This window comes from Aplidium turbinatum, chromosome 2 (assembly GCF_918807975.1).
Source record: "Aplidium turbinatum chromosome 2, kaAplTurb1.1, whole genome shotgun sequence".
NCBI lineage: Eukaryota > Metazoa > Chordata > Ascidiacea > Aplousobranchia > Polyclinidae > Aplidium > Aplidium turbinatum.
Window position 1 is genome coordinate 46,050,905 of NC_137473.1, and position 18,040 is coordinate 46,068,944.

The following is an 18,040-nucleotide window of genomic DNA, read 5'->3' on the forward strand; positions in this document are numbered from 1 at the left end:
TGTTTTTCAACCTTGTTTTGAGCCACGAAACACTTTATGCATTAAAAAATCTTGCAGAACATTAAACGTAATTTTATAATGTTGCAATGAATAAACTAACACAACAACAATTTAAAAACTTTCAGTTTAGTCAGTGCGATATCTAACCCTGTTTCCATGAGCACAAAGTTGATATTCAGGCAAGGATTACAGAAAGACAAAGGCGAAGCTCTTCTGATTTTGATTTTCTACCGATTTTTTATGGAATACTAATCAAACTAGCAAATTTCTTGCGAAACACTTGACGATCTTTTATGGAACACCAGTGCTCCACGGAAAACCCGTTGAAAATCGCTGGCCAAGTCACTATAAATGTTAGCATTTGTTTTAGCAAATATTTTTTGACTGAACGACTTACCTAGGAGTTTAATAAACATCGTATCGTATATAAACAATGGATGTAGTCAAAGTTCATCCACAGCCATGACAATAAAATTATCACATGATGATTTATTACACCATTGTTGCCAATACAAACCTTTCAAGACTTTTAGCATTATATAGGCTACTGTGTGAAATATAGTCCATAACGGAATTAGAGGAAAATATCAAATATGTTACACCTATAAAAACACTTAAATTTACGAATTACGAGCAAAACAAACGTTTTAATTAGAGATAGTTTTAATACGTAACAAAACATTTCTAAAAATCATAGGCCTAGCCTGCTGCTTGTTTGCAGTGTTTCACCTCATCATACAAAATTGAAAATTTTATGTGTACGCGCCACTCATCATCATAAGTGTAATAAACAAAGTTTTTTGGAAGGTAAGAAAAAAGATTTCTTTATCATTTTTATCAGAACTTAATACAAGATACAAAGGTACGATATCTTCGCGAATAATCTACAAGTTATTATACATTACAGTAACTTAGTTTTTTTATCGATTGATTTCTTTTACTCTGAAAATAAAGACAACAGCATAAAGAGCTAAAGTAAATAAATACTTGACATTTATTTTTTCAATAAATTGGGCAAACATCCTTTAAATATTTTTTTTAATTAGTTAATGATAAGTTTCGACCAAGAGAATAGGTTATGATATGATAACTTATACAACAATAAAAAATATTAAAAAAGTTTGTTGGTTGCTGTTGAGCAGTTTGTTAAGTGGAAAAGAAATGAGATTCTCTTTGGATTCCAAAGAAAGGCTCCGGTGCTGGATAAACCCGGTTTGGCCTCAGCTCAAGCGGGCCTCTTCCATTGGTAATATCCTTCTCAAAATTGGATTCCAATTTTTCTGAACTCAAGTTGTTATCACCACTTTCATCATACTCAGGTTGTTGTGTTTCATCTGAGCCACCATCGAATTTATCTTCATAAAAAGTATTTCATGAAATTTATCTTAAATTGCACAATCAAATAGTAAAAATTTGTCAAAATACTAGGCCTATTTGTATCTGAGTTCAATAGTTACAGTAAAGTACCTTAGTTGAGTTCAAAGACAACTTTATCGTATTTTATGCTAAATCATAGCCTATAAAAGCTGTCTTGTAACATGTTGGTCAGTTGTTAGTACAGTAACTTCTCAACTTACAAACATTCGAAGATGGGCTACGATCATTAATTTTTGTACCGGTAGGCTACATATACGTTCCCACAAAAAATCGTAAATGCATCTCTGGCGTGTTTATTTGTGTTAGAAACAGTCTTTATTTTCTCTTTGTAATCTCCCAATCGTCAAGACGGCAATAGGGATAAAAAAATGGTAGGCTGTCGTAATCAACAATGGTCATTGTCGCGAAGACAATCGCACAAATCTTTTTAACTGTCAGTCGGTTTTAGGCTCCGTCGCTAAAGCGGACTGTAGTGTCCAACCGGGCGTTGCCCTTGTCACCTTGATCTCGCGGCTTGGGAGACCGCTGTCGATCACATGTTTCAGGCGGGAGTTTGACTGGGGCGGTACGCCTGCCAAAGGATAACGCAAGTGTTCAAAGGCGGCTCAGGAAGACGGAAACCTGCTGCAAAGCGAAAGGGCAAAAACCCGCTCGATCGAAATTTTCAGTACGAATAGCGACCGCGAAAGCGCGGCCTATCGATCCTTTCGTCTGTTCGGGAGCGTCGAACGAGAGGTGTCAGTAATAGACGAGTCAATATAAGGTTGAACCCCAAAAAAATTGATACAAAAGGTTTTTCAACGGATTCTGTTACCTATGGGCCTACTAAATAATATACTAAAAGTCTACCAAAATCGGACCTCCAGAAAGGGGTCATTTTCAAGATGGCGTCCAAGATGGCCGCCGAGATGTTATATTGCCTATATCTCAATTGCTATTCAAGCTAGAAAAGCGGTTTAGGTGTCTATCCCTAGGTTTTCAGGGTCAATCAATCGAATTAAGTAGGTTAAATTACGATAGACTGATTATCTACTGAGATACGTATGATTTGTATATAATATACGCATACGACCTGGAGGAGCCCGGGGACATTTCGGACGCAGCGATAGGCCAACATCAGACAGAGCAGAGCACGATATTAGCAAATTCACTTGAGGTTTGAGATAAACCGCAAACAAAATCATCTTGACTTCCATTATGTAACACAAGCTTGAGAAAAGTGGTTTTCCAACATTCCAGTTTCTATACTTTTGGCAGCTTGATAAGCCGAATAGTGGTAAAATTTTCAGAGACAACTCCTCACTTTTCATCTGAATAAATTCCATATGTATTGGTGCAAAACGGTTTCCAGTAAACTTTAAAATAAAACGTTTTTTCGAAAACAAAACACTCGAAAATCCGTCCGTAGTATCCCCAATCTCCCCTAATAAGATGGAATTATCATAACAGCATATTACATGCGGCATAACAGGTACTATCAATACAGGCATCTAAGAAAAACTGCAACCAACAGGAGGCTCATACTTGGCCTCCTACAGCAGATGAATACAGGGGATTAATCTGTTCTAAAGAATGGCGTACCATTAAAGTCTGGACACAAACACATTCAGAAAATCATCGGAATTACAACAGTAGGCTACAAAGGTAAATCGTAAACCAGGGTGATCTACCGGTTTGTTGTCTTATTGCCTACGGCTGTCTCTATTCATCATCTTCCGACTCGTCTAGAAGAAACTTGTTATGTGGATTGTCACATTCTTGCAGTTGGCATGGTCCACATGCAGCGGTACATGGTAGTCCGTATCCTCTACAGGAGCAGCGGAGTGTCTTACAGGCAGTGGAGCAGTTGCAATGAATGACCTTCAAGAGACTGTCTGGAGCAGCCTTCATTTTTGACATAAGTGGGATGAGCCGATTCTTTTGCAGGTTCCACCCCCAATTCATGACATCCATACTCTCTGCTTTTCCCATCCAGACCATTATCTGGTAGTAAACTCGACGACAGTGAAATTGGGTAGCAGATTCAGTTGGTGGCATACTCTCGGGCGTTACAAATGATGAAGCAGAGACAACTTTCTTGCTGAAGGTGTTGTATCGTCGCATTATCGCAAGGGAATCTGTGCTCTGGCCATCAAAGAAAACAGCCATTACTTATTGAAACTTGAAACTTGGCACCCAAGGTCATCGATTATCTCTGTGGTCTGGTTTGGGGCAGTGAATGCTTTAGCACAAGACCGAAGAACAGGATCTCCATCACAAGTTTCCGAAAAGCAGTCTTCTTGCAAACACCGAATATCCGAGACGTAGTGTCACAACCAGTCATGGCATGGATAAATATCAACTCAGAACACATCTCATGTCCAAAGATTTTTTTCAAACGGTTGATGTTGTATACTTTGGTACTACCATCAGCTTTGGACTTGTCTGACCTGAAATAAAGGCCCTTATACTGTCTTGTCCCCGGAGTACATGTCTATCATTGGCAGATACCTTACTAAAGACTGGCCTGGGTGTTCCTTTCCCTGATAAATAGTGTGCATCATCCCCTGCCAGCCTGGCGTGGCCTGCTTGAAGTTGAATGACAACTCCCAAAGCAGATCAACCATGTTGGCACATGCAGTGAGAATCGGAAGTTCTCTGAATGTGATGTCTTGTCGAATATGTTTTGCAAAACGATGCTCAATTATCGCAACCTTGGACGTCTCTACAATGTTCAGTTTTAACGTTTCGTGCCTTGGGATAATCTGGCTTGTTTCCTGTCCTGGTGTCAAGGCGGCTATCATGCCCATCCCGTGAAACGTTGCTTTCCCATCAATTGTGAGAATGTTATGATCTACATTGTCTGCTGCGAATAGCAAGTTGTTGTCCAACACATCAATATCCTTACCAAGCATGTTTGGTGCAGAACAATTTGCGGCATTCATTTCAAACCTCTGCATTTCGCCATACGAAGAGCAGAACCCCATCTGACACAAGCTATCCAAAAGAAACCGCGATCGATTTAGATGGTGCAGTTGCACTGAAAGGCCAATTTGCAAAGGGGCAATAACAGCTCGTGGTCGGACTGCCTGTATGATTGCATGACCAATAATAGCAACTTTTCGCTGTGTGCCTTTACCTACAAACAAGGCATTGAACACAACGTAGAGTGATTTTGGAATATAATCAAGAGCCGCCTGGATTTTAAGTGTCTCTGTAGTCAAGTACTGGTCGTTAACAGATGGCACATTTGTCTTGATGTCACTCTTTATGAGCCTGGCAGCTGCTTCAAGTAATGCTCTCTTCTGTGACTCTTCATCACCTTCTTGGTTTGTGCTTGCGAAGTATGACCTGAGGATGCTTCCCGTTTTCTCTCTCAGCGTCACTATGTCCTCTAAACCTTTTCCTTCTGCAATAATTATGGAGTTTCCATACCGTTTCTTCAGGTGACTTTTTAGGTATTGATTGCCATAAGGGAGGGAACCGTCCTCAGATAAATACTCTTTCATTTTACACCTTAGATCAGAAACATTCAGCTGTTCTTCATCATTCATGGCTAGGTACGCACACATCTTTGTGAAGGCTTGCTCTTGATCCTCATTCTTTGGCCTTCCAGCTTTCCTACGCTTTGAATCGCGATCAGTCTGAAACTGCAAGGGGACATCACGGCTACACCTGAAATGGCTGCTACATACTTTGTGATATACGCAGTCTGCAGCATGTAGATCACCACAATAGTATTCAATTCTACCTTTGAATTTCAAAGACCACTCATCATGGCGGTTTTCACTGCAATCCAATATTGCCTTTGCGAAGATATCAGTTTTCACATAACTATAGTCTTCACTTCCATCATGAACATTATTTCCGCAGAAAAGGCAATCAGTCTTGCTATTGAACAGACCCTCAGAGTCCCTATAGTATCGGTACTTCTTTTATAAGTGCTGGTGGAATAAATCTTTTCGACTTTAACAACGATAACTTTGCTTGCATTGTGATGCGACTATGCACGCATTCATGTGATTATGATGTCACAAACACAAGAACAATAAAAACTTTAATACCACCATCTACCCAATACGCAAAATTATTTAGAAATATGCCGTACATTTCCTTAAAAATGACCCCTTTCTGGGGGTCCGATTTTGGTAAACTTTTAGTATGTTATTTAGTATGCCCATTGGTAACAGAATCCGTTGAAAAACCTTTTGTATCAATTTTTTTGGGGTTAGGTGCCTTTTTTCCGTATATTGACTCGTCTATAAAGTTACCACAGGAATAACTGACTTGTGGTGGTCAAGCTTTTACAGCGACGTTGCTTTTTGATTTTTTGTTGTCTGCTCTTCCTATTGTTACGAAGCAAAATTCACCAAGCGTTTGATTGTTTACCCACCAATAGGGAACGTGAACTGGGTTTAGACTGTTGTGAGACAAGTTATTTTAACCATACTGATGAACGTTTGAGCGAACAACAACTCTGCTTTACGCTTGTTAAGTTGGAATCCTTCCTGGCAAGAGATGATTTGTTTGCGACCAGTCCAAGACAGAGCGACTTTATTGCTGGGCGACTTTGTTTTACTTTATTTCCGCGTGTTTAATATAACAAAGAACTTACTGTGTAAGTGTATGATGTATGTATGATGTATGTGTATGATGTGATAGTGATAGTCCTATATGTCTACTAGACTTTCGTCCTCGTAGTTCTGTAGGCAACACCAGTTGGCCATGGCTACACCAATCAACAGTCCAGTTCGCACTTACGAACTGCCGTTTGAAACGCAACTTGTTTGTAAGCTGAGGAGTTACTGTAGTGGTAAATAATATTTAACCTTAAATGCCAAACACTAAAATGACATACAATGTTAGACAATTTGTACGCATTGCAAACATAGCCTTTTTGGAAAAAGTAACTTTTGTGGTAGGGGTTGGATAAAAATGTCAAAAAAAATTGTGTTAGAGTTTTATAATATCCTGATGCTGTGTATCCACAAAATTAAGATAAAATAGAATTAGACAATCTTTGACAAATAAGTTCCCCCCCATTTGTTATAGACTACTGCTACCACTACATTATTCTATTCTTACCACTGCTGAACCCATCATTAGCCGGAGGTTGCTTTGGTATCAAATCTGCTTGTCCCAAAGAAGATGGATTTTTTGAAAGGCAGGATCTAAAAGGTACAACCAAAATTATCTGAAGCCTTTTTGTTTATTTGTATACTGACAACAAAATTATAAGTTGAAAAGGTGTAATGGGTTTGGCTTAGACTGAAACTTGTTATATAAAAAAAAAAAGAAGAAGCGGTGAGATTCACCAGACTCTCACAATGGGCAATTGTGCAACCCATTCCAATGACACCTACCCAGTGATGTAGGCGCATACAAAAAATATTGACGCCGTCAGCGTAAACGCAAACGTTTGAAAACCATACGCCGTATGTGTCAACGTAACTTGTAAAAAAAGTTGGCGGCGTCAGCGTCAGCGCATACACTAGCGTAAACTCATTTTGTTTGCTAGGTGCCAAACATTCACACGGTATAAACCACTCGAAACAAACAAGTTTTATTTTGAATTTCCACGAAGAAACACAAGCATCTGAAAGTGCTCATCTGACATTTTGCTGCGTTTTGGTTTCAATATGTCTTTGCCCATTGAAAACATTCTTTCAACTGCAGCGCTGGAAAGAATTAGCGAGTTGTAGCGAAAAAAAGACATTAAAAAGTATGCGTTGACGCTATGCGCTAAAAAAACGCGAAAACTTTACGGCGTAGCCTCAAGCGACAACTATCCAAAAAAATGTGGCCGCAAGCGTTAGCGCAAACAAAAGTCTAGGCCGCAAGTCTACGGCGTCGAATTTGCGGCGTATACGTACATCTCTGCACCTAACTAAAGTTTCTGGAAGTAAAATTGGAATCCGTCAGTAGTCTCACAGCTTCTACATTTATTAGCCTTATTAACTCTATATAACTCATGCGTTACTGAATTTAGCAGTTTAGATAAATAACTTTCTCCTTACCAACTATTTTATTGTAAGTCAGAACTGTACATCAGTCGTAAAATTTACTGCATCTTTTTCTGCATAAGCAACTTTTCATGTTAGTGAATATAACTTATTCTTGGTTGAGAACCTTCCCAATGTAAAAATAGTGCTTTCCACTCTAGAGTCCATTGATGTTGGCACCTGGTATTTGCTACCTGGTATTGATTTTCACAAAGAAAATTAAAAAAGCACAAGAAAGCATTATTTATTAAAGTATTTTTTTATACTATTATCAAATCGTATATTATACTATTGTAGAGTTTTTGATCAAGGTCACTTTTCCAAACTGAGGTATTCACAAACCTAACAATTTCGTGAAAGAGGTTTGTGATTTTGAAAAAGTTAGGAGTTACTTCATAAAACAAGGCAAAAGTTTCTCCACCACAAAGCTTTAGACGAGGCAGGGGCAGGGCCTATGAACGCAAAAAAAAGATTTCTTCGATTAATCGTACAATAGGAACTTAAAACGCTTTCTTACTTGCAACAAGACAAGTGCCTCCAGCAAGAGCACCTCCACACCAAGTACCCAGGTTTCCATAGTAACCAGTACAGAAAGTAACTTCCCATAAGACCTATCACTATACCAGCGACCCATAATAAATTTTCTTCTTGGTCCACGTTAGATGGCGCTGCTGCTGATGTTATGGCCACTGTTGTTTCCACAAACGTTGTCTCTGGAGGCTCTTCAGCTAAACGTTAAATTATATTATCAACAAATTGATCTTTTGCTTGAGTGCATTTGTAAACTGAATTTTGTTAGGAAAATTACAACATGAAAGAGACTACAGTGCCAAGCATGCTGTTGCTGAATTTGTTCGCTAGCAATGCAATTTAATCGTAAACCGACAGAAACAGTTTTTAAAAAAGGTTTGTCATAAAGATAGTTATCGTTTTACGTTAGTAGGCTACATTGTCTAAGACTTTAAATTTGCAAAAAAGCAACAGGAGGTCTTGTTTTTACATGAGCAATTTCCAGGTGGCCCTCGACTGTTATCGGAAAAATCCCCGCAGTTGTTGATCAGTGTGACGTCACATTGGCCTTCGCGTGAAACACAACGTCCATTCGAGCAAGGAAAAAGGCTTGCATCATCGGTGCAGTTTGCTAAAGGGAAAAAAATCAAAACAATAAACAAACATAGAAATCAACAAAAATGCAACAAGCATTAATTTAACTAAAAGTACATTTCTCACCTGAGTCAAGAAAGGAAGTGTACTGTGCGGTGAAGTTCATAACTGTGTCGTTCCCCCCAAACGAAATGATTTCTAAAACTAAGGTGTCTCTGGATGACAAGTACTCCGTTCTGTCAATAACACCTCCGCACAATTGAGCTAGTCGTGTCAGTCCGTCGCTGTCCACGATGTTCATCCTTGCTCCCACACAACCCAAGTCATGAAAGATTCCGTTTACTTCTCCCATTCCTACAATCAATAACAATCACAATCAGATAAGAGCATATTAGACCCAGTGCCGGATTAACTATAGTAGCAGATGTAGCAGCTGCTACGGGCCCCGCGCTTCACAATGCCCAGCGCTTGGTGAGCAAAACATTTTTTTTGCAAAAAAAACTGTCGAACATAATTGATAAGTAATTTTTGGCTTGCAAACTGGCATGGCATGGGAGAATACCATAGTTTTAGGATTAAATTACTTAGTCTCAACGTCTTATCCCTTCCTAATTATTGTAAACTTTAAAAACCGGTAATTTCCTCTTGAGGCAACTGCCTGATCCAGTGCCACGAGCCCACGATACTAGTTGTTTGAAAGATTATTCGACTGCACTGTACACCAGTGAGAAGAGTATCAATCTTGCCGATTGCCTTGGACAGAGTTATTACAACGCGTCCAACATGAGCGGGAAATATAACGGAGTAAGCCTACAGGCAGAGGTGGGCAAAGTTACTTTCAAAAGTAACTGAGTTACAGTTACTTGGCCAAAATAGTAACTGAGTTACCGTTACAGTTACCAATTTTAAAAAGTAACTAGTTACCGTTACTAGTTACAGTTACTAGTTACTTTCAGTTACTCACAAATCTGAACATAAAATTCTGCACCTGGCCAGCTCTGCATGCAAGCCCAGTTTAACCGCAATGTTTGATATATAGTGTTAGAGCCATCCATGCTAACATAACAGCACAAGCACAAAACCAACAAGGTTTTATTTAAAAAAAAATACTCAGTGGCTTATATGTTTATTTCCTTTGAGAAATACGAGCATTTCAAAGTGCTCGTCACTCAGGCCTGCCCTTTTGGGCTTTAAAATGTCCATCTTTGCCCAATCGTCGTCGTTGTGTGAGTCCCTGGGGCCGAAAGTCTATCCTTTTACCGCCCCAGATTCACGATGTTCCCGGACTACACTGGAAGGCTACTAGAGAGCAGCCAGTCTTTGGTTTCATCATCCATGACGCAGACCTTCCACTCCGTTAGGTGGCTTGAAGATGTTACAGTCATCGATGATGTCCGCCCCGATAGTTCAATTGGTTAGTGCGTCACTTCTGGAACGAAAAAGCTTCAAGATCAAGCGGCACTGGTTCGACTCTCAGGGCATGCGCTTGAGCAACGCACGTTAAGGACTCCTCTCTATTCAGCGGCATCTAATAGATGGAATAATTTCCCGGCAACAAGACTTCAACAATCGGAAACTTCACTTTGTCAATCTCGGTGACCGGGCCTGCGTCAGTGATTTAAAGCCTCTACAAGTATTCGAAACTGCCAGGATTAAGTTCTGCAAGAAGCTTTCCCAGTCCGAGGATAAAGATTTAATCAATCAATCAATGATGTGGTCTGCGGTCTGTTCCTCGGCACCACATTCACAGAAGGAAGAGGCCATTTCCCATTGGTGCATGGTTGAGCGGAAAAGCCCGACGCCCGTACGGAGACGGTTGAGGCGCACCCATGCCTGTCTTGGTAGTGTCAGGTCGATGGAGCGTGTGTCGGCGTCGGGGATGAACGAATAGTCTGGTGATGAACAAGTGCTGCAATGAAAACAATATTTCTACTGCAGCACTTGACGGAATGGGAGTGCTATGTTTTTAAAACAGTTTTTTCATCGGTCCAATTGTGAATCTGGATCCGCTTAACTTGTCCTCAGGGTCCGCTTCCAAATACTCCTGTAACAGATTAAACGCGCATTGCTTTCTTTTCTAGGTATTTGCGTAAAGTGGTGCAAAAGTCCTCCGTGGCTCTACCTACCACCATCCACTTCAGCGTCGCTGCTGCTCCCCTCTTCAGCAGACCAGTTTGCTTCTTCAATTGCTTGAAGCATGTTCTGTTTTATTTTTGTCTTCAATTCAGCAGTGTCGCTTAATGATCAGGCATTAAACACAGATAAGTCTAAATTGTAGGTGGAATGCAGTCGCTGTCCTCGAACCAATGACCAAATCTGGTTTGTATTGCTTCCACAAGAACGTCCACCAACGGCAAGCAAACAGCAATGCTGTTGCTGGTTTTAATGTCAGACAATCTTTTTAGAGGCATTGCAAGCGTTACACTAAATGCAATAAGTTTCAACTTCTTGAAGGTAACTATAACTAACTGACTATAAGCATCAACAAATTTCTTTTAATCGCTGCGTGTTTCTTGATGCTTAAAGTCAGTTAGTTAGTTACCTTCAAGAAGTTGAAATTTACTGCATTTTTATAAATATTTTCAGGTTCCTGATGAGGGCTTAAGTTAAACCGAAAACGTTTGACTGTTAAATTCATTTGTAAATATGTAAAATTTATTATTATAATGCTCAACCCTGTTGCATTGTTGTGTCTTGCCTGTCTTTGGTACATATTGATTAATCGCCAAAAACAACTAATTTAGCCAAATCAGTTATAAAAAATCGCCAAAAAAGAGCTAAATCATAAATATGAAGCTAAACGTCTTAAAAAATCGCCAGATTTCTGGACTTTGGCGATCAATTCGCCAATATGGCAACCCTTCTCCACCAGACCACAAAACAAAAGTAGAACCGCGCATGCGCAGTGCTGCGCCGATACATCTGCGAAAAAAATGCATTATTGCGCAAAACGCAGCAAACACGCATTAAGCAAGACACAAACACGTGCAGAGAAATAAACGGCAATTAAAAACTAAAATTTCAATACAAAAGTAACTTGTAACTGTAACTGTTGAAAAAGTGTTAAAATAGGAACTAGTTACCGCGTTTCGTTACTTTTGGAAAATAGTAACGAAGTTACCGTTACAGTTACTCAAAAAGTAACTAGTTACAGTAACTAGTTACTTTTGTAACTAGTTACTGCCCACCTCTGCCTACAGGCACTTGTAAAAAAAAAAAAAAATTGGTGCTGTTGCAGAATATGTTCCATGCTATGCTCGTTCGTTGAATTTAGTTGGTGTACGTGCTGCACAATCGTGTCCAGAAACAGTTCAGTTCTTTGACTTCGTTGAAAAGATCTATCCTAGGCTATTCTTTACTGCTTCAACACACCGTTGGTCCGTTCTGGAGTGTTCAGGTGGTGGAGTGCTAAAGAAGCTCTCTGAAACACGATGGTCCGGAACACGATGGTCCGGAAGAACTGATGCCATTAATTAAGGTAATTAAAGAACGTTTTCTTTTCAAAAAGGAGGCACCGGAGAAACTTGCTAATGACCAAGAGCAAAAGGCAGACTGTCAACAGCAGGCAAATGGACTCCTTGAGAAAATGGAGTTGCTCGAAATTGGAACCTTAGTGGTTTTTTGAAATTCCTTACCCGATAGCTTCCAAGCAAGTCAAGCCTCTCTTCAAACAAAGCGGCAAAATGTCAACATTGCTTCAGCGTTGTGTGCCTCTTTGGCAGGATCCCTACAGACTTTCAGAGAACAATTCGCTAAGTTTGAGTCAGAGGCGTAGAAGCTGACTTAAGTGCCGGATTACCGACCAACAAGCACAAGAAGAATTGTCCAAAATCGAACGCACGATGAGAATGTAGGCAGTGGCCGCTCAGTTTCAGATGCAATGGATATCAACTAAAGGCAGATTCTCGATGGAAGTTTTCCTTGCAGTATTGGACAGCCTACAATCTGCGCTGGAGCAACGTCGCAAGGCATACACCAATTCGTAAATCACATTGCTATTGATTGCTCCTCTCCAGAACTCAACTGTTTCACTTCGATTAAAGAAAACAATATTGACACCACGTTTCCTGACATTGACAATTTGTCACGATTTCTTTCTATCTCTTACCAGGAAAAAGACTTGGAAAGGTTCAATGACGTAGTTTAATGGGTCAAACCGAAAAGCAGTCAATTAAATGTCGAATGGTTCTACTAGTGAGATGATAATCTAACTTCTTGAAGGACTTTAACAAACGGCTCCTCAAATAACTCTAATTTCGAACACAATTTATATCAGCACCAATTCTCATCTACTTGTATTCGATTACTTCAACTCTCAATCAACAATAATTTCTGCACCAACTACCAATCCTCAACTCATAACATAATCAACTCATAATAATCATCATAATGCAAACTACACCACTATTTATAGAAAGTTGTTTCGGTGTAGTAACTTCGAGAAGGTTACGTAAGGTTACATCATAAAGAACCATTGTTCTATCAAGCAGCATTTAAATGTAAACAACAGAAGTCTCTAGATTGTCACGTAGGGAAAATGATTCTAGAAAACACACGTTACATCAGGGCTTCCCAAACTGGGGGTCGCGACCCCTTGAGGGGTCGCGTAACGAACTTCGGGGGTCGCAGAAAGTATACAAATTTTACACAAAACACTGCATATTAACACTTATGTGCAAGATGCTGTGAAAGTTATTAACTTTAATAAGAGTCGTGCACTCAATAGGCTACCCGTATTTTGTAAATTTATGTAGTGAAATATGGAATAGGAGCTTAAAACCATCTTTGCTGCATTGTAAACGTGGATTTCAAAACTAAAGTCAATGCTTTAAAAAGTTATTAGTGTTAAAAAATTAAGTCGTGATTTTTCCAACGGAAAAAAGTTTAGACTTTGTCCGCCGTTTTTGTAAAGGCTTTTCAAATTATGCTATTTGTCAGGTTTGCTTGAAAATGGGGAAGGAATTTAATTTGTCCTTTCAAGGAGAAAACGTCCATGTTTTTACATTGAAATCTAAAGGCGAAGTGTTCATCAAAAAAATTAAACATCTAGAAACAAAAGATTGAAAATGGTTTATTTGAAATATTCTCATTTACTGAAAAGTTTTGGCTAACAATGGCGTGGAATCAAACGTTATTAAGCTTCTGGTTATCGACACTTGTCAAGACTGTTGAATGAGGTTAAAAAGTAGGCTATTTTTATCTAGAATTGGACAATAGCCTACCAATTTAGATTTAATCCAAAACCCACTTAATGCAAAAACAAAGTACCGACCACCTCTCTTTCAAATCTCATGAAAAATTTGCAGATCTATCTTTTGACTCTAAGTAGTGGCTTGAATTTTCTGGAAAAAAGTCACACTTTTTGGCTTAGCCCAACGTTAGAGGGGAATATTCACCATTAGGCTATATGGCTTAGCAATAACCGCACTCCTGCCGTTTGTCTCCACGTAGCCTATATGTGCGTGTCAGTGTTTTCAATGTTGATAAAAAGCGTTCCAACGGAAGTAACATTAAACCGCCTTGAGACCAGCATTGACAAACATCGTGCGATGGCTAGACTTGCTTTGTAGCAGAGAGAAGACGCACCCATCACACATTCACACTGAATAAATGTGTTGACTTTTTAGTTTTGTTTCCAGCAGGCTACAAGTAGTAAAGTAATAGGTTTTGATTACGGATAGCTTGTTTTCAGTTTTCGTTTAAATTAAGCCTTTCAATACGTATCACAAACGTATATTTCGCATTGTTTGTTCTTTTAACCCTAAAGGGTCGCGGAAAATTTTAGGAGATTAAAAGGGGTCGCGAGCAAAAAAGTTTGGGAAGCCCTGCGTTACATAATACAGATTTCGTAATCAGAGGTCCATTCGTAAACAACCTTGTGACATCATGACAAACGATATTGGCAATTGTGAAAACAACAGAATGTTCCAGATACAGAATGATCTAGAATTACGTTACATAACAACGACTTCACAATTAGAGGTTACTACTGGTCATTGACCGATAATAACATACCGCTCAAGAATTCCATAATGAAAACAGCAAATTCTGTCAAGACGCAAAGCAGTCCGACGCCAGGCCTTGCACATTGATTGTGACACAATTTGTTACGCATTTATCTATGTATGATTGTAACTAACTGTACTGGAGAGAGATTCAAAATTAAAGTTGATGAAAAACTAGCCTATCTGCGAAACACGATGGGGCAAGAGCGGCTGCACTATAATGAAAAAATATCAAATCTGTAAAATACATTAAATCAATCTGCTACAGGCCCGCACTTGGTTAATCCGGCACTGATCAGACCTGCAGTCCCTGGAAGTCTGAGCAGTCCCTGAAGAAAGCAACTGCGCTTACGTCAGCTTGGGATGCAATGAGATGATGGAAAAGGTTCTGTGCATAAAGTTTTAATTTCAAATTACAGCATATTAACTTACGTCGGTTCTCCTTGTGATGTTAAAGTAAAGCTACGCCGTGTGAATTTCTCTTTTATCAAGACAAGTAATAAAATATGTCTACTTTACTGTTACCAAGCATAGGAAATACAATTTTTCAACAAAATAAAAACAAAATGGCCACTCAGCGCTTTCGCATTATGTCAAAAGTATCCACTGAAAGTAGTTTGTCACAAGCTCATCTGAATCTTAATTTCAATTGTAGTGACGTAAGCTGCATGACCAAGCAATGAGAGCAGCAGGCTGTGCAATGATTGGAAACACATTGGTTCTACACCTATCGAGTTAGGGATTGTAGATCATAGCGATACGAAACTACATCCGCTTTTGGCTTATCCGCAACACTAAAAGGGTCACGTTTTTTTTTTTATTTACAAAATATTGTACTTTTTATAGGTTATCTAAGAAGAGTGAAGTTGGTTTTAAAGTAATTTAAGGTTTTTAGTTGAAAGCAAGCCACCAGCAAAGCGAAAAAAAAATGTCAAATTGGCAATTGACCCTTCTAATGTTGGCGGAACAGCGGAGTTGCGCGTCCCGTAATGTACTGTTCCTACTATCGAGTGCAGGTAGATAAATCTTTTGACATGACATTTTTTGACATGCTTGAAAGTGGGCAAGATGATCAACTAACTGCCTTGCTGTCTGCTCCCTCACTTAGTTTAAGTTTTCAACCATAATGCATAAGCCTATAATTGAAAATTAAGGCTGTGCAGTCGAAGTCGTAAAAAAAGGTCGACTCCGATTCCAGTTGATACAAAACTGTGAACCATAATTTTTTTGTTTACAATCTTTTTCAAAATATTATTTTTTGTTCTCCGTATTGCGCTCTGACATTTGTCAGAAAATAGAAGTGTTTGCCCTTGTCAGTGTTTGGGAAATTAAATTTTAAAAACAAAATAGGTCAATTTTTGTTTTGAACCTGGCAACCCTAAAAAATCTGGCAACACTGAATGTGGAGTCGGTTAGTTATAAACCGAAGCATTGGGAGTCGTATATTTTTCGCCCATCTTCATAGCCATATTGAAAATAAGTTAAATATCCATAATACTTATCTCCATAAGACATATAAAGCAGTTAACAAACATGCTTACCGGTCCCCACATTAAATCGAAGTTTATGCTCGGCGGTTGTGGCTTGAATTGTGTATCGACAATTCAAAACCCTAGGAGAATAAATTCCATCTCCTTCGTCTACTCCAGCATGCGCTTTGAGAATGCCGCCGCTGCTTCGATCAGCCGTAGTGCCGCATAGTGCTGGCAGGATGGATACTGAAATACAGATGAAAACAATAAACCACTTCAGTTATTCTTTGCTTAAATTAATTTTTGCCTGCACGGTTTTTTCTAATTTTTTTTAAATATAGCACAAAAAATGAATTGAATCAGTCGTCATCCGATTTAAAACTCAAAATCGCAAAAAAACTGTGAACCTTTTGGGTTATTTTGTTTTAACATTCTCAAAAACCTAAAAACTTTAGTAGCCGCTTTAACATAGCAACTTTTGTAAGAGCCAGTAATGCTTCGAAGCAATCAACCATTCAGAAATAGAGGTGAAATAGCGTTATAGCGTTTTAACTAATCAGAAGTTAGAGGTAGAACAGAGAAAAGACTCCAGAAAATTTAGTTTAAATTACAAATATATTATTCACTTAAAATCACACGAAACAACACCAAAATAGTACTTTACAAAACAAGCATTTTCAAATTTGTTTTGCTGCACTTCAGTGTTTTAGTTTAAAGCAAGCAGCTTTACCCTATCCTATTAGGGGGTGTGGGAGTGTAAGCGGTGCTTTTCACAAACATTCTACCTTGCATGCTCTAACAAACATCTGCCTATCTAAAATTTTGTATGTCGAGGATAAGAATCTTGGGTTGTGAAAATGATATTGCAAATAACCAGGGCCATTGGGAGGATAATTTAGGCCCGGGACCAACAAGATCCTCAGGTCTCTAATCATGGTACTTCTAAGAACACTGCAATATATCCAAAGAATGCTCGGCGGTTTCTTTAAGTTCACAGAGCCCTTTACAAAGATTACGGGCTCTTAACATCATCTCGAGCCCGGGTCTAAAAATACCTCCTGTACAGTGTACATCCCTATCAACGCTGTTGTAGATAACTGCAAAGAATATAGCCTCGGACAGCTTGATGATATGTAATCTAAGTTGTTATGACCACACTTACCTGTGGACAAACTGTCACCTCCTTTGATAAAAATAAGAATGGTTGTAATAATGTAAAGTTTCATTTATTGTCTTATTATACCAGATGTAAAAATTTTTATCTATAATTTATTAGCTGTGAGATTTAAAATATTGTTTTCATCGTTGACACACAAAATTGTTCACATATAGACCTACGGATGAAATAAGAAAAAATTGCCAGGGCAAGACTTCGCAGACTGACAGTTTCTTCGATAATGCATGTAGTTTTCACAGCTGCCCAAGCTTTTACGGTGCAATACAATTTGTTTTGCAAACCAAATTTTAGTTTGAGCTTTGGAGTGTGCGGTTCAGCTATTTAGATCACTGCTCTTCGACCTTTTGTTATCGCGGAACCCTTGATTTACTTTCGCCTAGATCACGGACCCCACTAACAAAATTTAAAAATCACCAACTGCTTGCGAGAAAATCAAATATTTTGTTATTACTTTTTTTAAATAAATAATTAGACACTTTAAAAATAAACAGCTGTTACAAAAGTTACAAAGTCATATTACTTTGTTGATCTTACATTTATTTTACAATCTTTTTAAATTGAGGTTCCGTGTAACTCATTGTTATCCAATGACTCATCAATATACTGAAGCAAGAAAAATTAATTCCCCTAAAAAAACTAGGAATCCTTACGGAACCCTTCAAACTTGCGGAGCCCTACCACATATTTCACAGAACCCCTGTTGAAGAGCATTGATCTGGTTCTGGATGTTCTCATGATGTTCTTTGTGCAGCTCTTTTTGTAATTTTGATTGCCATACCAACAATTCTACCTGATCAATTTATTATTCGACAATAATTCCATGTATGCTATATTATACTTATATTTAGTATAAGCGTTTGCTTCCAAAGAAGGATTCTATGATTGACTTTACAATTTTGTACATGCCATCGATTGAACAAGCAA

At 38.7% G+C, this 18,040-nt stretch overlaps 1 protein-coding gene across 1 annotated transcript; it reads right to left on the reverse strand.

Moving 5' to 3' along the window:
• Positions 1-559: 559 nt before the first annotated feature.
• On the reverse strand, positions 560-17,217 carry LOC145765610 (uncharacterized). Its single transcript, XM_082577445.1, has 7 exons — positions 17,102-17,217; positions 16,009-16,185; positions 8,589-8,816; positions 8,359-8,499; positions 7,876-8,086; positions 6,442-6,527; positions 560-1,355 (listed from the first exon to the last, which is right to left on the reverse strand). The coding sequence occupies exons 1-7, from the start codon at positions 17,163-17,165 to the stop codon at positions 1,147-1,149; spliced, it is 1,116 nt and encodes a 371-aa protein (XP_082433571.1). The 5' UTR covers positions 17,166-17,217; the 3' UTR covers positions 560-1,146.
• Between the last annotated feature and the right edge of the window lie 823 nt (positions 17,218-18,040).